This window comes from Sorex araneus, chromosome 10, assembly GCF_027595985.1.
Source record: "Sorex araneus isolate mSorAra2 chromosome 10, mSorAra2.pri, whole genome shotgun sequence".
In the NCBI taxonomy this organism is placed as follows: domain Eukaryota; kingdom Metazoa; phylum Chordata; class Mammalia; order Eulipotyphla; family Soricidae; genus Sorex; species Sorex araneus.
Genome location: NC_073311.1, coordinates 46,391,257 through 46,418,639, shown reverse-complemented (window position 1 = coordinate 46,418,639; position 27,383 = coordinate 46,391,257). Strand labels below are relative to the sequence as shown.

The window sequence follows — 27,383 nt, the reverse complement described above, 5'->3', positions numbered from 1 at the left end:
ACATCTGAAAGGGAGCTTACTCAGCCTTTCCCAAATATTTATTCTTCTAGCCGACATCTAAAACAGCTGAATAGAAAAGAAGGGTCTTACTGGCACGAAAGCAAATTATATTGGGAAGCAAGTCTAACCATCACAGACTGTAACAGAATCTTCAAAGCGAGGAAGTGGAGATCTGTTTTCATGCCTGGTAGAGTGAGGGTGATGTAACAGTTGGAACACATTTAGCACTTTTCCAGGAAAACTCAAACATAGTTTATGGCATGGTGGGGGTGCGGGGAGAACATGCATTCTAGGAACATACAATGGACATACATTGCAGGTAGAGAAAATGGGATGGGAAGCATTGTCAGGGCATGGGTTTTAGTATGGCAGTGAGGAGAAAGGTGGCTGTAGATTGAGGAGGGACGACTGTCCAGTGAACCAGTATTGTCCAGCCAGGGGTCTGGGTCCTTATCAGAATGAACGTATCTGGAAGGGTCATCTTGGCTTAATCATCGCCATAAGAGCATAGCAAGGTGACTTCTCCCAGAGTGCAGCTGTCATATCTTTTTACCTACAAACCCAAGCCAGTCGGCTTCAACTTTTATTTTATTTTATTTTATTTTGTTTTATTATCTCCCGAGAATCCTTCGAAGCTTTGTAAGGAAGAGAAGGGATACAAAAATGCCAAAAAAAAAAAAAATCCTTCGATTTATCCTATTGCATAGCCAGGATTAAGCATGCAAACTTTCATCTTGCTTAGGTAAGAGGTTCTCAGGGAAAAGAAGCTCTGTATGAAGGTATTTTACAAAGAAGCCCTTCACAGGGCCAGAGGGCAACTCCGGGCCAAAAGCACCAGCCTGAGGTCAGCAAGGATGCCACTGCAGTTCCCAGCCCCACTGCACATGGCCTTGGTTGTTGACGATCTCCAGAATCACAACAAAGTGTGTGATCTCTGGGACGGGACAACCAAGGTTGTGCGATGTACCACAATGGATGTACATGAGCCCTATAGTCACCACAACCCAGAGTGTGGTGTTTCCAAGTCATGGCAACGACAAAGGGAAGGGAGGGGTAGCACTGTCTGCACTGTCATCCTGTTGTTCATCGATTTGCTCGAGGGGGCACCAGTAACGTCTCCATTGTGAGACTTGTTGTTACTGGTTTGGGCATATCAAATACACCACAGGTAGCTTGCCAGGCTCTGCCGTGCGGACGAGATGCTCTCGGTAGCTTGCTGGGCTCTCCTAGAGGGACGGAGAAATCGAACACTGAGAGTATGACCCCCAAAGTAAAAGGAACTTTCGATTTGTGAGCAGAAATTATTAGGTGAGGCAAAGAGACTGAAAACTAGAATCAGCTTTTGGTGACTTTCTTGAGCCCCAGAGGACTAATCCCTGGAAGAGTTTAGAAAGTCTGAGTGGTGCAGTTGTTACAGAGGAAGTGAGGAGGGAGGATGCACACAATCAGACCACTTATTGGTCCTTCATCAACGTATGTCATATACATTGGTCAGTACCAGAAGCCTTCGGTTGGATAGGGCATTAGCCAATCAGATAGCAGAAACAGCAAAGGGGTGGGGCTATGGGACACAAAAGCACAGGTCACTGTGTATGGTTGCTTGGTTGCTGTCTCTAAATTCAAGGTTGTTGTTATTGGACTTTTGTATCTATTACCATGGCTGCTGCTGCTTCAGTTAAAGAGTCAGTCCACAGAGATGTACCTAAGCGTGCTGTAAATAAACAGCTTAAGACATCTGGAGGTCAGCATTCTCCTCTAAGTCATTGTCTACAAAACTTGAAGCAAGTAACTGCAACTCAGGCACTGAAAGGCTGGTTTCACATTAGCTCCGTGTTGATCTCTGCAGTAGTTGGTGGGGGGAAGACACAAAACAATTCTGGTGAGATCAAACATCCATCTCTGGGTGCCCAAGAATGGAGCAGAGAAAGGGAATCCTGAGCAGAAGGTGGAAGCAGAGAAAGCCTTAAAATATGCATGACTGATTCGGTTACCCTTTAGAAGGTGCACAGAAAGGGGCGGATACGGAGTGATATTCACTGAAGTCAGCTAGAATGGAAGGCCTTAGAAGGAAGGGGCCCTGCCTGTCTTGTTCCCGGGTGTTACCCTAGACCCTGACGCTCAGGAGATGCTCAGTAAATGTTTGCTAAAGAGAAGACAGATGTGGCACAGAGCCCTTTCTCAAGTGGGTGCTCAGTAGATAGTGTGAAAGAATCCGTCAATACTGTAGCAAGCACAATGCTTTATTCGTTCCTGTAATTCGTAAGTATTTGCTACTGTGAGCTCTTGTGATTTAAGGAAAGAGACAACTCCTACCTTGAAGAGCTTTGCAGTCTTGGAGAGATTAACAGCCCCTAGCCCCACCAGTGGCCCTCTAGGCTATAGCAGAATGCAAGGAAACACAACAAGGACCTCAGTCTTATTGTTGCTATTGCACCCCCCACTCCCATCTCCCACCCCCACATTTAAAGGAGCTTAAACTCAATCTCCAGAAAACCAGGAGCAGGTCCCACTTCATGGGTGTGTGTCCTGTGGTATCATACAGAATCCCATCCTCAGAAGGTCCCTGGGCTTGACACAATGCCTTTCTGCTCATTATCTTGAATTCTTTATTTTTATTTCTATTTTATTTTATTTTATTTTTGCTTTTTGGGTCAACCCGGTGATGCACGGGGGTTACTCCAGGCTTTGCACTCAGGAATTACTCCCTGTGGTGCTCGGGGGACCATATGGGATTCTGGGAATCGAACTCAGGTTGGCCGCATGTAAGGCAAACGCCCTACCCACTGTTCCAGCCCTTATCTTGAATTCTTAATAATTTTGTTAGTGAAGTCCAGTGGGACCCTGACCCATGGCAACGAGAAGAGACATGTCTGCTTCTCTTACTGCTTGATCACACTGTGTCCAGGATGTCCCACAAGGGTGGAATTTCAGCGAACCTACTAGGTCTGGAGAGGAGCAGCTCAAAGCAGGTACAAGGGAAGCATATCATGGTGGCCAACTCCCAGTGAGTCTTGGTGACTTGTACTAAGGTGCAAGATGAGGTGCTTTAGTTTTGTGCAGCGGGTTATGAAATACAAATTGTACCACTTTGAATGCTCTTCTATTGGCCTGTGAAACTGACATTGGGGCCCAGTCTACTGTGGAACCACTCTCAACCCAGCTTGGGTGCATCTTTCTTTCTTTTCTTCATGGGATTTTTTTGTCTCTCCTATCTATCTCATACTTCCTAAATAAAACGATTTTACTTCCTAAATGAATAATAGTGAAACTGGAACTGCCTGATACAAAAACAAATAGCATTTGTACTGCTTACTCATCATGTGATGTTTTTCCCTTTATGTAGAACAACATTAAGAAGCATTTGAAATGGAAAGACAATGAAAAAGAAAAGTGGAGGAGAGGAAGCTTTATCTTCTTAGTGCAAGTAATGGCACCTTTCCTTTGCTTTCAGAACATTTTGCACCGAAGCTTCCCAAAATGAAGTAGCTGGCCTGAGTGGAGAGCCAATTTAGAAATCTCCAGTAGGGAGGAGACACAAGACTATGATTGGGAGAGGGGGGACCAGCTCTCATCAGAGTGTGGAAGTTGGAACAGAGGGAAGTACTAGGACAAAGAGAATGGCGGCACAATCAAAGGAAGGTGCAGTCCAGACAGAAGCATGTGAGGAGAGAAAGAACGGACAGAAAAGGAGTTTGTGGGTCAGGAAAGTAATCCAGTAGGAAAAGCAATTTATTTTGTACTAGGAAACCCAGGTTTGGTCCCCGGGACCCTATACGGCACTCCCCAAGCGCAAACAGGAGTGATCCCTGAGGACAGAGCCCACTGGTGTAGTCCCAAAACAAAACAAAACCCCCCAAAAATAAAAGCTTTGTGTTAGAAGTACTAGGGCTCCGTGATTCTTCCATTGGAGCAGTAAGCTGGCGGTGCAATCTAAGGCATCCTGCCGTGCCCACTCCTGCCACTTTCCCAGCTTCTCATGGGCTCCTGATGCTCTTTGGAGTTCAGGTTCTGTCATTCTTTGGAGTTCAGGTTCTGTCATTAGTGGCTGCGAGACTCCCGATGATCACCGGAGGTGTGACTAGGTGTCCATGGAAATAGCTGATCCTGTCACCCTGTACCACAAAGGAGTGAGCTTAGGACAGTGAGAACATTTACACAAACTCTCTTCTGGGCAACTGACATGCCCTTACGGCACGTCACACTTCCTTCCTAACCCGTTCTTTATTCTTCACGTTCTTTTCTAGAAACACTGGCTTTCAATTTTAGGAACGTTTATGCCACCGGTCTTCTAAGTTTCATTCTTATTGCCCAAAATGTATGAGGGTCAAACTGCTTGTTCTGGAGCCTTTCCCAGGCTCTGACTAGCCCCTTTTCAAAAGTCACTGGTAGCAGAGGGCAAACTTGCTAATTTTGAAGAGAGAAGTCAGTGACCTGAGAACCAAAACGAAATTTTTCTAAATTTGGTCTTGTTTTATGAGTTCAAATGGAAAGTCACATCCTAACTCCCAGCGAGAGTTATGAGAAGGTGATCTCCAGGCCTGACGATCTCCCGGCTTCACCCAGAGAACCTCTGGGTGACCTTCTCGAGTCCCCGCCTCTGTTCACTGCAGTGCCCACTGTGGAACTTTCTTTCCCTTCTATTCCTTTAACCCAAACATAGCCTAAAGCAGTGTTACCCAAAGTGGGCAACATGACCCCTGCAAACAATTCAGGGTGGGTGGTGGTAATAACCTGGGGTGCAATGGGGGTGATTTCAAAGGAGTTACTGAGGGGCTGGAGCAGTAGCACAGCGGGTAGGATGTCTGCCTTGTACACGGCTGACCTGGGTTCGAGTCCTGACATTCCATATGGTCCCCCGAGCACTGCCAGGAGTAATTCCTGAGTGCAGAGCTAGGAGTGACCCCTGAGCATCACCGGGTGTAACCCAAAAAGCAAAAAAAAAAAAAAAATTCAAAAGGGGTTACTGAGTAAATTTTTTCCCTGAAAACCGGGAACAGTAAGCTGAATAAATCTGGGGACCACTGGCCTAAAGAGAATCCCTTTTTGCTTTGTTTTGTTTTGGGGCCATACCCAGCTGTGGTAAGGGCTTACTCCTGGCTCTGCACTCACAGTGTGGAGGACCCTTTGTGGTGCCTAGGATGGAATCAGGGTCAGCCACATGCAAGGTAAGTGCCCTCTCTGCTCTACTATCTCTCTGGACCCCTAGGGAGAATCTTTTCTGATAAATTCCTTCTAGGGAGTTGTGGTAGATGCCATTGCTCCTATATTGCTATTCCATCTGCTTAAAAAAATAAATAAGTAAATACGTATCTAGAACCCTGCTTCGTTATGTTTTGTGTACTTGTTTTGTTAGGGCGCCAATATCCAGTGGTGCTCAGGGATTACTTCCACTGCACTGTTCCAAAGTGCTCCCAGTGGTTGCAGGGGGAACGTGCGATGCTGGGGATTAAACCCAGACTTCTGGAGGCAAAGCATGCAGTTCGGTCCTTTAAGCCCTGTCCTTCATCCAAACCCCTGAGTTTTTTAAAAAAAAAAAACTATTTTACTATTTTGAATTGAGGAAATAACTCACATACCATGCAATTCACCATTTTTAAGTGGACAATGCGATGATTATTTTAAGTAGATTTGCAAGATGATTTCTAGATAAGAGGGGGCCCTCATCACTTGCTCTCCTTCTCCCTTTTTCTAGCCCCTCTGGCAATCATTAATCTCTTCCTCTGGATTTTCCTATCTTAGACTTTTTCTTATCATAGGGTCATATAATATGGGGCTTTTTGAGTCTGGCTTCTATTTTTTGGCATATTATTTCAATGATCTATCCATATCATATTATATACTATATACTAGTACTTCATTCCTTTGAGTTGTATCAGATCATAATGAGAATAATAGCATCCACTGTTTGGGTATACCTGAACATACTTTGTTTATCCACTTGTGGCTGACAAGTACTTGGACTGGGTTCCACCTTGGGGTTATTATGACTAATGCTGTGATGAACATTCATGTACAAGTCATTATGTGAACAGGTGTTTTTCATTCTTTTGGGTGTACACACCAGAAGGGAGTTGATGGGTCATATGATAACTTTACGTTGAAGCAATTGAGGAACTGCCAAAGTATTTTCTGCGGTGGTTACATCACTTTAAATTCCCACCAACAGTATACAACAAAAAGCCTTGGGGTTTTTACCACACCGAGCCTGGTAAAAGTCAACTTTCAAACTCCCCCTGCACTCTGGCTGTCTGACCAAGTAATGACTTCCAGCCTAGCTTGTAGCAAGGGATGTAAGTAGAAGCAATACATTCAATTTCTGATAGAAACATGACTGAACCAGCTGTTTTCTCTGACCTGCTGGGGGGTGGGATTTGGGGGGTTGGGGGCGGTGTCTATCTTCGCCTTTTTGCTTGCTTTGTGTTTATGGCGGTACATACCTTGAGAACCTGAAAAGTACTCCCACATGTCCCAGGTGACACTCACAGCACACGTCAGATAAGCGCCTTAACTCTTGTATTTCCTCTCTGGCCCTGGAGATTTGTCTTAATGTCTGGAGGTCCAGCAGCCATCTTGGACCACAGTGTAACCTTGGGACTGACTCCAGAGCACAGGATAGAAGGAATCCATGGACAGACTCCGTAAAAGTTCATGCTAACCCTGAACTGACCACATCTAGATTTGACAATAAGATAGAAATAAACTTCCAGCATGCTTAATAGACTACTTTTTAAAAAATGGTTACAGTCAAATCTAACCTGACTGTTACTATTATTTCAAGACCACTTTTAAAAGGTTCTTAAAAGTCAGGTTCTGGTGCTAAAGAAGTAGATCCATGAGATAAGGCCCTTAAAATCTGGAGGCTCGGGGCTGGAGTGATAGCACAGAAGATAGGGCTTTTGCCTTGCATGCGGCCGACCCAGGTTCGATTCCCAGCACTCCATATCGTCCCCCTGAGCACCTCCAGGAGTAATTCCTGAGTGCATGAGCCAGGAGTAACCCCTGTGCATTGCCGGCTGTAACTCAATAAGCAAAAAAACTAATCTGTAGGCTCATAGCTAAGAGGGATAAGCATAAAATTACTAAGGGCAGCAATATAAGAGCATATTTCAGGTTTCACAGGCAAAGAAAAACAAAGGAATAAACTAGGAGCAACCTAGTGTGCTCTTAGTGTAAGGTCTTCAATCCACCAAATGTGTTTCCAAACTATCCACACATATTAATATTTGAGATTTTGGAATAATAAATCATAATAGTAAATAAATCATCATAATAAATCATGATAAAATTCCTATTATCATAAGCTATAAATACTTTCATTCTGTGTTCTTTATATATTATTATAACTCTATAAAATTAGTTAATAAATAAGAGAATTCTGTTTTGTGATATTTATAAAAAAAGCTGTCACCTATAGTGAATTTTGAAACACCAGCATTGCCAGTGAATGCTATTAGTTGATATCTGAATAATGAAATACTACTACTCTATCTCCCAGAAGTTATGCTGTGTGTTCAAGCACAATTTTGGAATTCATTTTCTTCCCAAAACTTGTTATTTTTTGGAGTACCACCCAAAGTACCACTTTACATAAGGCATACTTAGACATGTAAGCATAAAAAATATTTTATTTGCAAGAAATACTTATTATAACCTTTTAGAATATCTATTGCAAACCATAATGCTCAAGAGCAAAGAGAGAGAGACAGAAAGAAGAAAAAGCTGCCACAAAGGTAGAGGGAGGGAAACTGGGGTTATTGGTGGTGGGAAATGTACACTGGTGAAGGGATGGGTGTTGGGACATTGTATGAATGGAATCCAATCATGAACAACTATTTTTTTACTGTGTACCTCACAGTGATTCAATTAAAGAAAGGAAGTACTGATCATTAGTCACAGGGTCACAAACATGGCAACAGCTCTGAGCAAAAACTGGTGACCCATGGTACCCCTTCTCTTGTCCATGCTCCTCTTCTGATTCCCAGAAATGTTGACTTCAATCCTCTACTGTATCCTGGTTGCACCTACCAGTCCACTCATTGCTTATCTGTACTGGGACAGCACGTGCTCCACATTGACAAGGTCCTAGGTTCAGTGTCCGCATCAGAATAGCAATAATAGCAGAACCAACCATAAATGCATTGAATCACCTGTCATTATTAATGCTGTGGGATTTTAAAAGGCAGGAACGGCACCTTGTTGCTTTGGCATTATTGGATTTTTTGAAACTTTAGTTGAGATTCGGAACAAAGTTTGTGCTTCATGAGGAAGCCCTGGATTGAATTTCCTTGAGAACAAAATGATGTTCAAGAGAAGCTTTAGATGACGAATTTGGGAAGAGTGGGACATCCAGCTCTGAGCTTCATTTAGTGAAACAGCAATTTAAAAATGGTTTAAAGGGGGCAATGAGATGTTTGTCCAGAGTGTGCCCAGTGCCTTGCCACGTAAGGGAAGGCAAACATACGACTGAGCAAAATCTTCATGGTCTCTTTGGGTGAAAGACAGTCCAGGCCACTTCGGTCTCTTACACACGGGCCAACAAGGACAAAAGTATCACCTAGGAAGAAGAGACATTGTTGACGGATTGGGAGAATCCCATGAAGTACATCCCCAGAGAAAACTTGACCTTCGGTGGCACTTAAAAAGTCAGAAACGAAAGAGTTGGTAATTTATCTAGTAAATTGGCACTGACTTATTTATTGCAAAACAGAAATGTCTCACGGCATTTTTGTGTCGTGCTTAAATTGATCCTATGTACCAAAATTTAGATCACTAATGGCTGGTAGAACACTTTGGTTGGATAGTTCAGATTTAAATAAGATTGGCTTGTATCGGGGCCTGAGCGATAGGGCGTTTGCCTTGCAAGCGGCCAACCCGGGTTTGATCCCCGGCATCCCATATGGTCCCCCAAGCACCGCCAGGAGTAATTCCTGAGTGCAAAGCCAGGAGTAACCCCTGAGCATCGCTGGGTGTGACCCAAAAAGAAAAAAAAAGAAGATTGGCTTGTAGCTAAATGAATACAATCTGGGTTCTTTTTCAGATCCAATCAGAGAGTTTAAAAAAACAAAAATAGGGGGCTGAAGGATAGCACAGCGGGGAGGGTGTTTGCCTTGCATGCGGCCAACCCAGGTTTGATTCCCAGCATCCCATATGGTCCCCCGAGCACCGCCAGGAGTAATTCCTGAGTGCAAAGCCAGGAGTAACCCCTGAGCATCGCTGGGTGTGACCCAAAAAGAAAAAAAAAGAAGATTGGCTTGTAGCTAAATGAATACAATCTGGGTTCTTTTTCAGATCCAATCAGAGAGTTTAAAAAAACAAAAATAGGGGGCTGAAGGATAGCACAGCGGGGAGGGTGTTTGCCTTGCATGCGGCCAACCCAGGTTTGATTCCCAGCATCCCATATGGTCCCCCGAGCACCACCAGGAGTAATTCCTGAGTGCAGAGCCAGGAGTAACCCCTGTGCATTGCCAGGTGTGGCCCAAAAAGCAATCAATAAATAAATATTTTAAAAAATAAAAATAAAAAATTCCTGGGTTTGGGGGGTTTGTTTTGGATGAAGTCGGGCGGAGGGAAGATGATGGCCACACCCAGCATCGCCCCAGGGCTACTCCCAGTGTGCTCAGGACCACGTGGTGTGAGGCTTGAACCCTACATATAAAGCAAGCACTGGCATGTTGAGCTATGTCCCCTGCCCATTACCAACTTTTTACATTTTGATACTAATTCTGGCTCATGTACTTGGATGCCAATTCATGTATTTGGATACTAATTAATGTATCTTGATACTAATTCATGTGTTTTGATACTAATACTGGCTCATGACTCTCTCCCCTTCTAAAGTGATGGTTTCACTTGGTTAGTAACATTTGCCTTTTTCGAGATGGGGGAATGCCATCCCATCCTGTGGGATTACTTTTCTATCCAGATTTATGTGACCAATTACACTATTATATCTAAATACTGAGGACACCACTTCATTGTTTCCTGAAATAGAAGAAAGCTCATCTGCATTTCTGGTTGTGTTCATCAGCCTGGTAAGCAGGCAGCTTAGACAGACGCTGGCACGGTATCATTTGGGTCCCAATTATGCCAATTTAATGAAAATTCACTGTATCTAAAAATGCTGCCTACAGGCACTCACAAATGAAGCTTGGAATCAAGCTGCAGAGATGGCTTCGTACCCCAATTATTTTAAATTTTAGAATCCCAGGAGCGCGAGGCTGCTTTTTGTGATATCTCATACAATTTTTTTTTGCTTTTTTGTTGAATTACTGTGAGATAGACCCTTACAGACATCTTATACTATTCATAACAAGTAATACAAAATAAATTATCTTACATCTGCCTGTGGGGCAGGTTTGAGTGGTGGTGGGAAACTTCAAAATACTGGGGGGGGATGATGTAACCGTGGTGGGATTGGTGTTGAAATATTGAATCTAATCAACTATTGTGAAAAATTTTATAAAAAATAAAATTGAAAAATTATAAAAAATTAAAAATTAAAATGTTACCTATTGCTTATTAAAAGGTATTTCGGGGCAATTTAGGTATACTATTAAAGACTATTCAATGCTTAAAACAAGAAGATGATGAATTTGCTAGTGGCTCCTACAGCATATGAAGCTGAGGGAAGCAACACCTGCAAAGACATTGGCGGCCATATACTATATTGTCAATGACCTTCATCTGGCAGGTAGGTGGCCAAAGGGTCATGGCGGAGATACTATCAATGGAAGAAATGGGGTACCTGCTAAAGAAAAGAGACACTTGAAGGAGGTCTCAGAATAGGTTGAGGGAAAGAACAGATTCTGGAGACACTTTTTTGTGGCAGGGTGCGGGGGGGGGGGGGGGTCACACTTGGTGGTGCTCAGGGCTTCCTCCTGGCAGAGACTCAGGAATCAATCCTGGCAGGCTCCAGGAACCATATGAGATGCTGAGGATAGAACCAGATCTGCCACGTACAAGACAAGTGCCCTACCCACTGTACTACGACTCCAGCCCTCTGGAGAACAGTTCGAATCTCACCTTTGAGATAAACTAAGTGTGCACAGGTTTTTCACGTGTCCACGGCAGTAGACCAGAAAAAATTACTGCCATTATGCGAATCAAGGATTAATGAAAGAGAAACTTACTAAAGAGTTTATCTGGGGGAAAATGTGGTCGGAGGTCATGCGGGAGAAGGGTGATGTGTGCCGAATATAGACTAGAGACTGAACGCAATGGCCACGCAACACCTTTATTGCAAACCACAACACCTAATCAGAGAGAGAGAACAAAAGGGAATACCCTGCCATAGTGGCAGTGTGGGGTGGGGGGAGACGGGACTGGGGAGGGGGGAGGGATGCTGGGTTTACTGGTGGTAGAGAATGGGCACTGGTGAAAGGATGGGTTCTCGAACTTTGTATGGGGAAAACATGAGCACAAAAATGTATAAATCTGTAACTGTACTCTCACGGTGATTCACTAATTAAAAATAAATTAAAAAATAAATAAAAAAGAGTTTATCTGGGGGCAGAGAGGTAACACAGCAAGTAGGGCACTCATCTTGCACGCGGCCAACCTGGGCTCAATCTCTGGTACCCCATAAGGTCCCCCAACACCAGGAGTGATCCCTAAGTGCAGATCCAGGAGGAAGCCCTGAGCACCACTGAGTGTGACCTGGAAACAAAACAAACAAAAGCATTTATCCACAGCCTCACTGAGGACTTGCCCAGAGGAAGCTGTTGACTAGTGCAGAGAGAATCCCGGCTAGCTGCACCCTCTTCCCGCCTTGCCAGTGTGATCCAGTTTACCTACCACTGGGAGAGGCAAGTTGATCTCCATGGGTGGGGGGAGTGGGAAGGTACATCAAAGTGACACATGAAAGTAACCAAGTGAGCATAGGGACGCATACTTGAACTCAGGAGGTCATCACCTCTGTGGCAGATGTTGTCTGAGAGGAAAGCAAGCCGGGGGGGGGGGGGGGTGACGTCTATCACCAAGCACTCAGCTTTTCCTTAGTCCGTGAAAGGTGGGCATGGGATCCTCAGGGGGCTCTGCCCTCTTCTGATTGCCCCAGTTGGGGGCTGGAATGGAGGTGGGGCAGAACAAGCAGGGGGCTTCTTTGCCAACATCTGTCTCTCCCATGATGGACTCCATCAATACCTCTGTGATTTATTGCCCTGTGACTATGTCAGTGAATTGTCTTCCGCGTCTCTACAAGCTGTCAAGTGGAGATTAATACAGCAGAGAGGGCTAAGGCTTTTGCCATGCAGGGGACAGTCCCGTTTGATGTTTGATCCCTGGCACCACAGTAGGTCGCTTAAACATTGCCACAAGTGGTCTGTGAGCATAGAGCCAGGAGTAAGCCCCACCCTTGACAAAAAATTTTGAAGTGGGGGTTATCCCTCAAGCATCACTGGGTCCAAGCACACTGGTTCCAACTGGGGATTATCCCCCACACACTAGTGTTCCTGGAAATCCCCAGAAATAGAGTCCAAGCAGTATCACATGTTAGAGCCCACGCATTGAATCATCTGGCCTAGTGAACTAAGTATTTGGCCCCCCCTGAATACTGTTTGAGAGTCACCAAACTTGGAATAAAGTACCAGGAAATCAAGTTTCCTATTCCCAGAGGTACAACGGAGTCTGGTACTTGGAACTTTGGCTCTATTATCTTTGTACACCACCTTTCAGCATCTGTAAAATGGAAGCACTAAATTTATGTCTTACTAATGTTTCAAGAGAATTATTTCATTCCAAAGAGCATCTAATCCCCTGTCTCATCACTATTGCTTTAAGGTGATGGTCTTGTATTTTTTCTTACCGAGGGAAAAAAATTTAATCAAAAAAGAATTCCTTTATCCTCCACAATTTAGTCTGTGAAACCACCACCACAGGATTGGTTCTGAATGCACTGTCCCTGCTTCTATCTTCATCACATGATCTAGATCACATTCCTCTTTGTCTAGAAGATTCTTCTCCTGCAATTATCACAACCTCCTCCTGTATCTTTTCTCTCCTAAAGGCAAGCCCCTTATCTCCTGTACTCTCTCCGCCCCGTAACATTCAGTTTTTTCAAGGCTACAGTTTCTGCTTGCTGTAGGCGATATGCTCAGCTTCTCAGAATAAACTGGTGCATGGTACATGTTAAATGGTGTCTGAATGATCGGGGAGAATGGCTATCATTGAGGCCACAAATGAAACGAAGTTGATTAAATCGCTTCTTCAGCCCTGGAATGAAAATCATATGTTATGATAACACACATTATTTTTAATGAGCATGTCTCAAGCAACTGCTGTTGTGTGAGGGAATGTTCTAGGCACTAGAAGTGAGACAACGTTCCTGCTTGCAATACATGGGAGATCACGGAGGGCAGGAAAAAATAGAGGTAAACGTTATTTGAGAATTATCTAGCCACGTGTTAGAGTTATCTAGCCACACTGAAAGAAGAGGTCAATTTTGCTTAGATGATATGAAAGTGAGTGAGGGTTCACATACAAAAGCCACCGCAAGCTGGAATTTTGTTTATAGTTGAACTTGTCTGACAGAAAAGTAAGAGAAAGGTCATTGCAGGCAGAGGAAAGAATCCTCAGTCTGACTTTTCTTCCTCACTCCCCAGCTTCATGTTTCCTCTGACCGACCCTCCTTTTATACCTGAAAGGTGGTATAAAGAAATAAAAATACCCCTTTATTTCTCTGTGATCTTCTCTGGGGAAAGGGGACGGTGTCTTCAAAGAGTAAAAGGTATAAAAGCTCCACAGAGCCCATAAAGAAGTAAAATCTCCACTGAGTTTCTGATAAGATTTGGATCTTCTTTTCTGAAAGTAAAAGAGTAAAAACTCCACAGAGTCCAGAATACCTTCTCTTCCTGAGGGCATGGGTGACATAAACATGGTCCCTTCTGTTCTTCCTGAACTGCCCAGGAGTTTCAGAAAAAAGTGGAGCAGATTTGAAACCTGTTGAAGAGAACAGTTGGCTTTAGAATTAGATGAGTCATAATAAATATAGCAAAATAATGTTTAGCAAGATACAGTGCTTAATATTGAGCAGTATAAGCTGACTCAATGAATGAACCTAATAATTTAGAAATATGTTTGGGGCTGCAGAGATACTACAGCATGTAGGGCACTTGACTTGAACACAGCCCATCTGGGTTTGATCAAAGTGGTCCACCAAGTCCTAGCAGGAGTGATCCCTGAGTGCAGACCCCAGAGCACTGCTGGGTTTTGTAATGTAATTGTTTTGAAGCTGGGATGGCTTCCCCAGAGAAACAATGTTGGAAGTGGTAGTTAAGTCCTGAGAAATTCCACTAAAGCTATTAAGCCCGTAAAGACACTGCAAAATCGGGGGGCGAGGGATAATACAGTAGGTAGGGTGCTTGCCTTGTATGCAGCAGACCTGGGTCCAATCCCTGACACTCCAGATAGTTCCCTGAGCCCAGCCAGGAGTGATCCCTGAGCTAAGGGCTAGGAGTAGGCCCTGAGTACTGCTGAATGTGCCCCTCCAACCCCAAACCAAATGAAAATGGACCTGAAAATGCTGAAAAGTGATGGCATTTTGTGAGAAATGGCTTAGGCAATGTCCATAATAGTACTTGAGGAAAATCAGCTTTAATGAGAAGATAAGGTGGCACATTTAAAAAATGTGGTTCCCAAGAGAGACTTCTGAGAGCTTACAAGAGTTCTGGAGAGGATTGACTTCTTTTCACCTCTATTTTCTTTTTTTTTCTTTTTTTTTTTTTTTGGTCATACCTGGCGAAGCACAGGGGTTACTCCTGGCGGTGCTCAGGGGACCATATGGGATGCTGGGAATCGAACCGGGTCGGCCGCGTGCAAGGCAAACGCCCTACCCGCTGTGCTATTGCTCCAGCCCCTTTTCACCTCTATTTTCTAATTAAGATGTATGCATTTTTTTCCCTATAGGACAACCTCATATTATTATAACCAGGAGGGGCTTTACTCTCTGGGAGGCAACTAATGACTGGCATTTTTAATTGGATGGAAGGGAGAGCAAAGCAAAAAGAAGAGGGAAGTTCCATTTAAATAATTGGAGAGATATGAGAACAATGCTCTTAGGAGGCTGTTTCCCGGGGGAGTAAGAGCTGTCTCGATGAACTAACCTAATAATTTAGAAATATGTTGGACCTGCAGAGATACTACAGTATGTAGGGCACTTGACTTGCACACAGCGGACCTGGGTTTGATCAAAGGCACCTGTATGGTCCCCCAAGTCCCACGAGGAGAGATCCCTGAGTGCAGACCCCTGAGCACTGCTGGGTTTTGTAATTTAGTTCTTTTAGGAATGCACTGGCAGGAAAGAGCAGTGCACCTCGTCCGCCGGTCTATGGACTGAGGGGCTGCAGGTGTAGAGAGCTTGGAGACCACTGGCCTACCGCCTGGGTTAGGACTGCGGGGTTCTGGACAGGCAGGTGCCAGGCTGCAGGAGTCAGAAAGCTTGAGGAACACTTCTTCAGCAGAGGGAGATTCGGGTGAGTGCGCGCAGAGGAAAAGCTAGAGTTTGGCTTTCTGGAAGAGGATTTCTGCTCTCAAGAGAGAATTAGGTATGAGCTGAACTGAACGGTACTTGACTGAAGATAGAGGAGACTTAAGAAATGAGGCCAGAGCGTGATTCCACCCAAGCGGAATGAGGCACTTGGGTGAAAGGATGCCAGATGGTCTCCCCAAGGACCCCATCCATGACTGGGGAGTTGGGGAGGGGGATGGGTGGCAGAAAGAGGTTTATGCTGGCCAGAACAACTGGCAGTAATTGACTTGAGGTTTTCAAGAGATGCCGCGGCATGCCACAGGCTCCCAGAGGTGTCTGTCGACCATGCCTTCCCTAGGCTTCAGTGTGTCTTTGGAACACAAATCTGTATCATTTCATCACATTCCTGTTGATTTGTGTGACATATGTCCAATATATTGGAGAAATCTGACTCCTACAGAAGGCACTTCTGATTACCTCGTAAATTCAAAAATTCAAGTTCCATTTTCCTAGTCTCCCTATCACCCTTTTCTTCTTTCGTCCAGCTTTCATGACCCAACCACACCACTTTATTTATTTTTTAGTAAGTCATGTCATTGCACTTTTATTTTTTTATTGAATCACTGGGAGATAGTCACAACGCTTTCATTATTGAGTTTCACTCATATAATGATCGAACACCCATTCCTCCATCAGTGTGGATTTTCCACCACCAATGTCCCCAGTATCCCTCCTGCCATCCCACCCCATCCCATCTCCCTGCCACTGTGGCAGGCACCTTCCTTCTCACTCTCTACTCTTTGGCATCATGGTTTGCAATGCATATACTTAGAGGCCATCATGTTTGGTCCTTTATTTACTTTCAGCACACATCTCCCATCCCGTATGATCCCTCCAATCATCATTGATATTGACTTAGTGAGTGATCCCTTCTCTATCCCAGCTCCCTACTCCCCCAGCTCGTGAGGCAGTCTTCCAAACTGTGGAGCAATCCTCCTGGCCCTTGTCTCTACCTATCGTTCTTGGGTGTCAGTCTCATATTATAATATTTTATATTCCACGAAAGCGTGCAGTCATTTTGTGTGTGTCCTCTCGTTCTGACTCATTTCACTTAGCATGATACTCTCCATGTCTATCCACTTAAGTTCATCACTTCATCTTTCCTAAAAGCTGCAAGCATTCCATTGTGTGACTGTACCATAGTTTTTGTTTATTTGTTTGTTTGAACCAGTCATCTGTTCTCAGGCACTTGGGTTATTTCCAGATTCTGGAGATTGTGAACAGTGCTGCAATGGCTGTACCGGTGCAGATGTCATTTCTACTCTCCCTCTTTGCATCCCGGGACATATTCCCAGAAGCTGACCACACCACTCTGCACCCTTTCGCTCCAGGTCCCTAAGTTAGGGCACGGATCGAGATCTCCCTATAATGACAAAGAGACTCCAGAGACTGCAAACAGCAAGCAGGGTTTATTGTAAGACTGGCTAGCCAGGGTCCAGCCGCCTACATGGACACGCAGGTCCAGCAGGTTGGGCAAAGACGCCGAGCTTCCCCAAAGGAGATCTTATATAGGCCTTCCCCGGCCGTTACAGCAGAGCCCGAGCAATTCATAGCCAATGGATTTGTAATATTACAAACTTTCTTGACCAATCCATTTAAAAGGGCATCACTCCTTAGCCTATGGTTTTAGACATCAGTATTCGCGCCAAAATGCAGGAATGTCCCAGTTCTGGGGGCAGTCCTGGGTCTTGTGATATGGGTCTTGTGATATGGGTCTGGTTATGTGGTCTGAGCACCACCCTTTTTGTGACCCGGGGTGCCTGTATCCGAATTCCTTGCTCAGGGGCAGAAAATCAAGTTATTCTGCCATTCGGGCTCCTGTAAAAAGAGTTTTGAGAAAGCTAAATTGATTCCTGTGGTCTGTTCTGGGCCAGTTCCTCACACCTAATCTCCACCTGCCGGTTACAGACCTAATCAGGGACCTCCTCCAACTCTGAAAACGCTGTCACACCCTAATACTTAGGCAGTTTCCTCTAGAAAGGTGACAGGGTCTCAGGATGGCCTTGATTTCTCTCTCCAAATTGTGGGCGAGGTACAGAGTGGTCCTCCTGGTTTCAAAAAGAAAAGAAAAAGTGGGTGGGGGCGGTGAGAAGAGACACAGTAGCAAAACCTAGCGGCTCTATCTCCCACCCAAAGTCTCCTGGGGGGTCGCCACATGAGAGTCAAAGCTTGTCTTTTCTCCTTCTTGGGCGCCCAGACAGAACCGGCGGGGCCCTCCTTAGGGGAAAACACCCCCTAGAGACCCCCTAGGCGCGCGCGTGGCCGTGAGGGGGTCTGAGATTCTCCGGGTGGCGCGGGCCGGCGGAAGTGGGTCCGCCACACTTCCGGTGGTGGCGGGCGCGCGCCAGGCGCCACACTTCCTGTTGATCGGACTCCGCCGGGGGGCCGGGCCGGAGGGGCGGGGCGGAGCGGGGAGGGCAGCGGCGGGGCCGGCGGGCAGCGGCGGCGGCCAGTGGGCAGGCGTGGACGCGCGCGCGCGGGGCAGCGGCGGGCACCGAGCAGCTCCGGTCGTCTCTGCAGAGCCGCGCCTCCCCGTCCGTGCGTCCGTCCGTCTGTCCGGCACCATGCCCGCCGTGGACAAACTCCTGCTAGAGGAGGCCCTGCAGGACAGCCCCCAGGTACCGCCCGCCGGCCCGGGAGGCCCCGTCGGGTCCGGGGTGGACGCCGGGAGGAGCTCGTGGGGGGGGCCCGGGGTCCCCACCTCGACCCCGCGCTGCCTGCAGAGCCCGCGGAAAGCGCCCCCCCAGCAGCGGGGGCGGGACGCGTGTGCAAACTCTGCGGAGACCGACGCGGCCCGCCCGCCCCCCGCCCCCGCCCCTGCCTCGGGGCCTCGACTCCCAGCGCCCCTGGCAGAGAACGGAACCTTTTTTTTCTTGCTTGCTATTTTAATTGCGCCTCAGTTTTGTCATCTGTAAAATAGGGGCAGTACTTGTCCGCAAGGAGGACGGAGATGCCTGCCCAGTGGCTGGCGGGCCGGGGAAGACCCCGTCGTGGGGGATGATCCTGGGTGGGCAGCGGCCGCCTTGGAGGCCAGGAGAGGCGCTGGGACCCCTGCCCGCCGTGCCAGCCTGCCTTTGGCACCGAGGCCCGCCAGGGGGAAAAGGGACAGCACCCGGGGGTGCTTCATTAACTCTTTCAGGACTAGTTAAGCGCTCCCAGCTCTGCAGCCCTGGGGGGTGGGGGGAGTGGGGAACAGAGACCGTCCAAGGAGTGCCCAGGGGCCCTGCCTGCGAATTTGGTGCTTTGTTGTGAGTAAACGTTCCTCTCTGCTCTCCGGGGGGGGGGGGCCCAGCCCCAGGTTCAAGCTGCGCCTACCGCGGAGGGGCCCTTTCTGAGAAAGGAACGGGACGAAGCCCCCGCCTGCCTTTCGCAGGTTCCCTTCTGTGGGGTGCCTGCCTTTCTCTCTGCAGTGATGTGTGCCCCCCTCCCGGCGCGGGGGAGTGGTCGTGCCCACCCTGCGCCTCCCGAGGTCCGTGCCACTGGTTTAGAAGGACCGTGTGCGCCCTTGCGGTTTGCAGGTTTCTTCCTCATCTGCCGCCTCGAGTCGTTTTGTCCATCCTCACATCTCCTATGTATGATCTGAAGATACTGATGTAGAGTTCCTTCCTTCCTTCCTTCCTTCCTTCCTTCCTTCCTTCCTTCCTTCCTTCCTTCCTTCCTTCCTTCCTTCTGGGGTGACTTCTGTTGGCACTAAGGAGACCTTATGGGGTGCCAGGGATGGAACCCTTGTCAGCTGCGCCTCCTCCCCCCCAAGCTCTCTACCCACGGTACCATCCCTCTGTTCCTACTCCTGTAGAGTTGCTAAGGATTTCAGTTTGTAGGGAAATTTTGACTTGCTTTATAATGGGAGAACCCAAGATGGAAAAAAAACCAGTGTTTTTCTGTTGTACTTGATTGAATAGAGAGGTTGCACTGATTTTCCTTGTGTGTTTTTTTTTCCCTCCCGCACTTGGTGGTACTCAGGGCTGACTTCTGATTCTGTGCTCAGAGATCACTTTTGAGTGCTCTAGGGGGTTGGGTACTCAGGATGTAACCATGTGCAAGACAAATACCTTAATCCCTGCACACAGTCGTGTTCGTTCTCTCTCTCTCTCTCTCTCTCTCCCTCCCCCTCCCTCCCTCCCTCTCTCCCTCCTTCCCCTCCTTCCCTCCCTCCCTCCCTCCCTCCCTCCTTTCCTCCCTCTCTGTCTCTCTCCTTATTCTCCATTTTTCCCTCCTCGCATTCCGAGTGTCCCAGTCCCACCTGAGGGAATCCGTGCCTCCTCATTTGGGTCACAGGGTTTGCTCAGCAGACAGCAGACCGCTCAGGGGCAGGAGACCTGGGCCCTTGACGAACTGCTCGCCAGGGCTGCAGTGACCGGGCACATCTGCCCGCCCCAGAGCTGGCTGCGTTTCCCAGGCTTCTCTGCAGACGGGCCACAGAGCCAGGGACCTAGGAAGTGCTCCAGGAGCTGAGAGATCCGCACCCAGGAAGCTGGAGGTGTGGCGTGGTGATGATTCCTGGCACCGCAGGGAGTCCCTCCCCGCCGGAGTCTGGGCGGCCTGGTTGATGACATTGAGGTGGCATGGAGAAGAGGAGGTCTCGCTGCATTGCCGGCCCTCCTTACTGCTCCTCTTTACTTAGAGAATGCGCCCCCTTTTGAGAGTGCTCCGTCTCCGTCCAGGGGTTAGGCAGAAGCCCATTCCCAAGATGGTTTTCCATAGTCATGAGATGGTTTTCATTTGGAACTTTTGTGTCTGTTTTCTCAGGGAGACTCATAGATTTGGAGCTGGGAGGAATTGAATCCAACAGCATCGTGTATGTGTGAAGAGTAGGAATAGCAGCTACCTCTACCAGGCACGGGTGGTGTGTGCCCGGCTCACTTCTAGATATTTTGGGTCGATAGCACAGTGGGTAGGGCGTTTGCCTTGCACGCGGCCGACCCGGGTTTGATTTCTTCGTCCCTCTCGGAGAGCTCGGCAAGCTACCGAGAGTATCTCACTCGCCCAGCAGAGCCTGGCAAGCTGCCCGTGGCGTATTCAATATGCCCAAAACAGTAACAAGTCTCCCAATGGAAACGTTACTGGTGCCCGCTCGAGCAAATCGATGAACAATGGGATGACCGTGCTACAGTGCTATGAACTCACACAATCCTCCAACTTTGAAGTCCTCTGCTGAAGTTATCAAGGCGCACAGGGGCTATAACTCAGAGATCAGACCCTTGCTTCCCATGTACGAGGCCCTGGCTTTGAGCCCTGGCACCAAAAAAAGCAGACCAGATACATTACCCGGGAGGAGAGAAGTGACGTGACTTGCCCAAGGTTGCCCTCCGGAAAGCGCCAGAGCCAGGCTCTGTGCCCATATTGTTGGCGTTTGCCCGGCTACCTAGCACCTGGCTTGTCTGTCACCAGCGACCTAAAATGTTCTCCTGAAAGGAGATGACCTTCAACCCTCTATTGTCTGCGTGCCCCGGTGTAATGGAGTCTGAAGGGTTGCCGCAGTAACCTGGTTGCCCACGATTCATCAAGTGAACAAAAAAAGCTTTTGTATTTGAACTCTGACCCGAGAAGAGCTGAATGGCAGTTGACTGACCTCACGAACGTTTACTCGGTTTGGTTCTTTCAGTCTGCAGGGCTGCACAGCGCACTGTAAGAGCAGTCCGTGCACACACGACTTCCGGATAGCCCCGGGGTAGGGGAGGCAGAGGGCTTGAGGGATGAAGATGAATGTTTGCACCGCCGGCTGCTGGGGCTGCAGTGCCAGGTGAAATGCCCCCTCTGGTTCACGGCCTGTCCCCGGAGCCAGATAAGGCCGGCCACAGTTCCAGTGCCCTGTGGAACCTGCCGAGTTAGTAGGACAAGTCCAGCTCTGAGCCCGCCGTGGTGGCCGGTGCTCCGAGGCTTGCGCTGTTTCCTGTAAGTAGTATGCTTCGAGATAAGGAGCACACAAAAGCGCCAGTGCTTGCTGTTTGGATTTTGGGGGTTTTGTTTGCTCCCTTTGCAGTCGGCATAACCGAAGCAGAGAGAAATCAGTTCAGAGATTATGCCGTGAGCAGCTCAGCCGTTGCCCCCTCACGCAGCAAATCGGGTCTTTAATTCAGGGTTGCTCTAAACATAGCCTGGCAGTTCCAGCTTTATTGTGGAGGGCTGGGGCTTTGACTCTCTCTCTCTCTCTCTCTCTCTCTCTCTCTCTCTCTCTCTCTCTCTCTCTGTCTTACACACACATATAAATACTCATACATACATTTGTCTGTGTTTCTTAAATAGAAAGCATTTTAAAACAATCAGTTGAAACATACATCATGTCATTATGCAGCTAGGTGCTTCTTAGGTTATCGAGCATAAAAACAAAACTCTGGGACCGTTTTATCAGAGGGCGTCCGGCACCCTTACTCGAGGACAGAGGGGGTGACCCAGCGCTCCGGCTGTATCCATAGTGTTTGCTTTTGCGACTAAGTAGATCTTCTCGGGTGTACAGGCTGTTAGAGACAGGACGGGATTCTAACCCTGATTCTGCCACTGTTACTTTAGGCAAATCATCCAACCTCACTGAGCTTGTATTTGAACAAAATTAGAATAACACTGCGCCCACGTGGGGTTGTTCCGCAGAGTAAATAACCTAGCTGTCTTCGTGTCTGAGCGTCATAGAAACTCCCGAAGTGAAGGCTGTTCAGGATATCGCGCTCTCAGTGATCGCCGCCAGTGTCCTTGACCTTTACCTGGAGTTTTGAGCCGCAGCTGCACCTTCATCTCCTTTGTCCTTCTCGTCTCAGAACATCTGTCTCGCTCCAAACATACGTCTGCGCAGATGTGGAGCTGATTCTCGTGGAAGTTAGAGCAGGGAGAGCAGCTGTTCTCCCCTGGCTCCTGGGGTGATCCTGGCCTGGCTGACTGCGACAGGGAGGACAGGGCTCCTGGTGGGTGTCGGGACACACCCCCGAGTAGTCAAACCACAGCAGCTAACTGCGGGGCAGTGCCCTGCCAGCTGTCACTGCTGGAAGCACCATAGTGGCCAGAGAGAAGCCGGTGGTTCCTGGAATGGGGTCCTACCCCGCCCCCCACCACCACCCCGTGCGGTGAGTCAGGGTGCAAAAGGCATGCCTGTCAGAGTCACAGAGCAGAGTGACGGGAGCCGTCCTCTGCTTTCACGTGCCGCCTCCTGCCTGTAGGATGCTTGGGCACTGAGCCAGACACGCCTCTCTTCTGCTCCCCAGCCCTGGCACGTGAGCAAGTTTAACCTGGGTGAGCCTCAGTTTCGTCACCAACAAAATGGGTTTGTGCAACCGAGGCGTCTGCCTCATGAAGTCCTGGGCTCAGTGAAGTTAACTCGTGTTCAATGCCGACATGCTGACACACGGCAAATGGTAGTTGTGAGTTGTCTTTCTGTTCTTTCAGTGGGGGACATTTATAACATCCCTCTTTTTCACATCCCCCCTTACAATTTCCCCTTCTATTTTATTCCAGAGAATATTACAAACAACAGTTGTTCAATCATAAGTAAATCCCCCTTTGTTTCAACTGCCGTCACTAAAGGTCAGCACTTAACAGACTCCTGTCAGTTAGAGTTGGAGCTTTGATTTGGACCTTACCGTAAATTAGTCCTGTAAATGAGTTGTCAAGTCAATTAACGCAGAGAATGAAGGTACTAAACATAAATTGAAATCCACGGGAAAAAATAAATATCAGGGGCTGGAGTGATAGCACAGCGGGTAGGGCATTTGCCTTGCAAGCGGCCGACCCGGGTTCGATTCCCAGCATCCCATATGGTCCCCCGAGCACCGCCAGGAGTAATTCCTGAGTGCAAAGCCAGGAGTAACCCCTGAGCATCGCCGGGTGTGACCCAAAAATAAATAAATAAATAAAAATATCAAAATAACCTCAATCCCGTGGTCCCCTTTCTCTTCCCACTCTCCTAGACATAGTGGTTATGCAAGGAAGATGCCAGCCTGCCAGCTGGTGGTTCCCTACAGCACTGAGAGAATGACTACATGCCAGGTGTTGTGCTAGGAGCCAGGGTGGCAACTCGAAGGCTAGGGAGGTATAGCACAGGGAAGATGCTTGCCGGGCCGCAGCCAACCTGGGTTTAACCCCTGGCACCCCATACAGTCCCCCAATTATATACTGCACTCAAAGAATCTGGGAATTCCCCCCCTACACACACACACACACACACACACACACACACACACACACACACACACTTGGTAAGGTCCAAATCCAAGCTCTAACTCTAATTGACAGGATTAGAGTCTGTAAGTGCTGACCTTTAGCAATGGCAGTTGAAATAAAGGGGAATTTACTTATGATTTGCAATGCTAAGGTGCTGTGCGTATGCAGCTTCATTTTAATACTACAGCAACACTGTTATCAACACAGTTTTGTTTTGTTTTTATAAATGTCACCGAATAGAAGGGCCTTTAAAAGAATTCTTTTCTGGGGGCCTCCTCGTGTTCAGGGCGTCCCAGGGACAGACCAGCCCCAAGGACACTCTGTCAACCAGGGTGATGAGTTCAGGGCTAAGGCCTGGCTGTGTCCAAGGCTGCCAGGGCCATCCCCAGAGATGCTCCAGGGGTCAGTGCCTGGGGATTGAACCCGGGACTTGACACAGGCAGAAGCATGCATGCTCTCCAGCCCTTTTTTCATTTTGATTTGGGGGCCACATCAGCAGCGCTCAGGGTTTAGTCCCAGCTCCGCACTTGGGGGTCACTCCTGGCAGTGCTTGTGGGACTCTTTGGGGTGCCGGACATTGAACTGCGGTCAGCCATGTGCAAGGCTACCTGTTTTGGCCCCTGCCTGCTCTGGCCCCTCACTGAGAGCTTTTTAAAAACCACTTTCCTGTCTTCCTTCCTCGGTGCACTCATATCAGGGTGAGTACTGGGGAGAGTGCTTTGGTCTCAGAGCCCTTTTAGCCTTCAGACATTGCTTAAAAGATTTTTAAAATGTTCTTATTTTAAAAATTTTTTAAGTTTTTTTATCTTATTGAATCACCATGAGATGGTTACGAGCTTTCATTCATGTGTGGGTTCCAATCTCACAGCGATCAAACACCCATCGCTTCTTCAACAACTGGTGCTGGGAAAACTGGATCGCTGCCTGCAAGAAAATGAACTCTGACCTCTGTCTAATGCCAGGCACAAAAGTCAGATCAAAGTGGATTAAAGACCTCAGTCTCAGACAGGAATCTATACGGTTCGTAGGAGAAAATGTAGGCAGAACTCTCCATGACATTGAAGCTAAAAGCATCTTAAGAGATTTTTAGGGGCTGGCACGATAGCACAGCGGGTAGGGCGTTTGCCTTGCACGCGGCCGACCTGGGTTCGATCCCCAGCATCCCATATGGTCCCCTGAGCACCGCCGGGGTAATTCCTGCGTGCAGAACCAGGAGTAACCTCTGAGCATCGCCAGGTGTGACCCAAAAAGCAAAAAAAAAAAAAAAAGAGAGAGATTTTTAGCCCCGAGGTACCCCTAGCCTTAGAGATGTCTGGCCAGGCCCGGAGCGAGTCTGTACAACACACCCGAAGGTGGACCCGTCTCCGTCTCCGCGCCCAGCCTTCTGTTCCAGTTTATTGGGGTGTGTCTCAGGTCGATAATTAGGTTAGAAATGAGTTAAAATTGTCTTGCGCCTGAGCCTTAATGGATTGTCCTTTGTAAAGTGCTTTGAACACACCTCATTAAAGGCGTTTCGAGAATTTACCGTCCATTCTGTGTCTAAAATTATGTTTCAAAGCATCCCATTATCATAAAATTGGTATTTAAAATCCTCTCTGTGCTGGATAGATTAACAGTCCCTCGACTGGGTAAGGCCTTCCGTGTGAGCTTTGAGGTTTTATTTTCAGACCTCCTTCAGCATGCAGTGCTCGGCGCCTCCCGGGCGGTGTGCAGGAGAATGGGGAGCACCTTTGTCCAGGGCCGTTTCTCGGCTGCTGTCGGAGGCAGCCCAGTCAGCGTTCCCGAAGGAGCCGTGCCGCCAGCATTCTTGTTTCATTGCCATTTGAGTTTTGTGCCCAGATGGATCCCTGGTAGGCCCGGGGTACGTGAAGTTTCCTGGCCACGAGTTTGGAGAGTGGTTGAATAAACTGATGAAATATATGGAATTAACTGTAGCGTGTCAAGGGGAAAGAATGACACACGCTCCTGTACGACGTCCAGAGCTGCAGAGAACCAGGCAGAGAGTTTACTGCTGACATGAGCCGCTCCTGGGTGGCCACATCTCAACATCACGGTCAGGCGGGATGTTTAATTTCGGGGCCTGGATGAGAGAGGATAGAGGATACTCTTTAGTATGTGAGTGTGTATGTGTGTGTGGGGGGGAGGGGTGCTGGGAATTGAACTTGGATCCCCTCACACGCAAGGAGAATTTTCTGCCCCCGAGTATTGTGGCTTTAATGTGTTTGTTTGTTTGTTTGCTTTTAATTAGCTATCCAGTTCTTTTACTTATTGATTTATTTGTTCTTTGGGTCACACCCGGGGATGCTCAGTGGTTCCCCTTAACTCTGCAGTCAGGAATTACTCCTGCCTGGGCTAGGGGTACCATATGGGTTATTGAGGATCGAATCCGGGTCGCCCACATGCAAGGCAAGCACCTTACCAACTCTGTACTATCCCTCGGGCCCTTTGGCTTTATTTTTTTTTAATTGAAATTTGCTGCTACTTCATTTATGTAGGGACTAAAGAGGGGATAATCATAACCCGAGAATCTTAATCTTTTAAAAATTGACAACAGTGAGATATCTCACAACAGTGAGAATACCACATAGAGAAAAACTGAACACAACCAGTGTTGGTGCAGATGTAGCGGAAAGAGGAACTGCCGTTCACTATTGGTGGGAGTGTCATGTGGTTTAGCCTCTGTGGGAAACATGGGGATTCCTCAGAAAAATAAGACTAGAACTCCCAAACGATTCCAGTTCATGGCCTTCAAAACACACTCATTGGAAAAGTTACTTTGCATACCTGTCTTTATTGTGTCAATACAATAGTCAAGATACAGAAACTACCTGGATGTGTAGCAACTGATGAATGAAGAAGTCGTGGTGTATAAATACAAATAGAATACTATGCAGCTGTGAAAAAGAATGAAGCCATGCATTTTGGTGCAACATGGATGAAACTGAAGAGAATCATGTTAAGGAAATAAGTCAGGGAGAAGAATAAATACTGAATGATCTCACTCATCTATCGAATACAGAGATGAAACAAGAATTGGCAGTATGGAATAATGACAAGCCCTTAGCCGTGGATTACAGAGCATATGAACTGTGAGGGGGGTGAGTGATAGGAGCCATGGAGCCTGGACCAGAGGTGGCATAAGGACTGTGATGGAGGGTCCCGGGCACCTTGGTGGAGGTGGGGGGCAGTAACTTTGTACATCAATACTATAAACTGAAACACAGTGTGACCATACTGCCTAAACTCTAAAAACTTACTAATAAACATTGGTTCTCTTGCTCTGGCTCAAACGGTGTCCAGTCCAGATCTTCAGATGGTGTTCTGTGTGTCCTCCCGCCGTCGAGTGGGTGAGTGGGTCCGGAAAGGGCGTTCTCAGCGAAGGGAAGCAGTGTGTGTGGCATTGTCGAGATGAAACACAAGCCGGAGCCGACACCTGACCGCGCGCGTTGATGTGCGACCGTGTGACTTCTGCCCCCTCTGCAGCTCTGCAGCCACCAAGGAACTAAATATGCGTCTTTTCCTTCTTCGTTTTGCAGACTCGCTCTCTGCTGAGTGTGTTTGAGGAGGATGCGGGCACCCTCACAGAGTACACCAACCAGCTGCTCCAGGCCATGCAGCGCTTCTACGGAGCCCAGGTAGCCTGCTGCCCTCACCCTGGGTGTGGGGGGTGCGGGGGGGTGCCACTGAGTCAGACCAAGGCCAGTTAGTATTT

The 27,383-nt window shown here is 47.7% G+C and overlaps 1 protein-coding gene across 1 annotated transcript in view; it reads left to right on the top strand.

The window, feature by feature from the left end:
* The first annotated feature begins 17,937 nt into the window (after positions 1–17,937).
* APPL2 (adaptor protein, phosphotyrosine interacting with PH domain and leucine zipper 2) overlaps positions 17,938–27,383 on the top strand; it is a 51,881-nt gene continuing 42,435 nt past the window's right edge. Inside the window, exons 1-2 of the mRNA XM_055118409.1 lie at positions 17,938–18,141; positions 27,208–27,306. Of these exons, the coding sequence (XP_054974384.1) occupies positions 18,088–18,141; positions 27,208–27,306 (153 nt within the window). The 5' untranslated portion in view covers positions 17,938–18,087. The remainder of the gene's footprint in view (positions 18,142–27,207; positions 27,307–27,383) is intronic.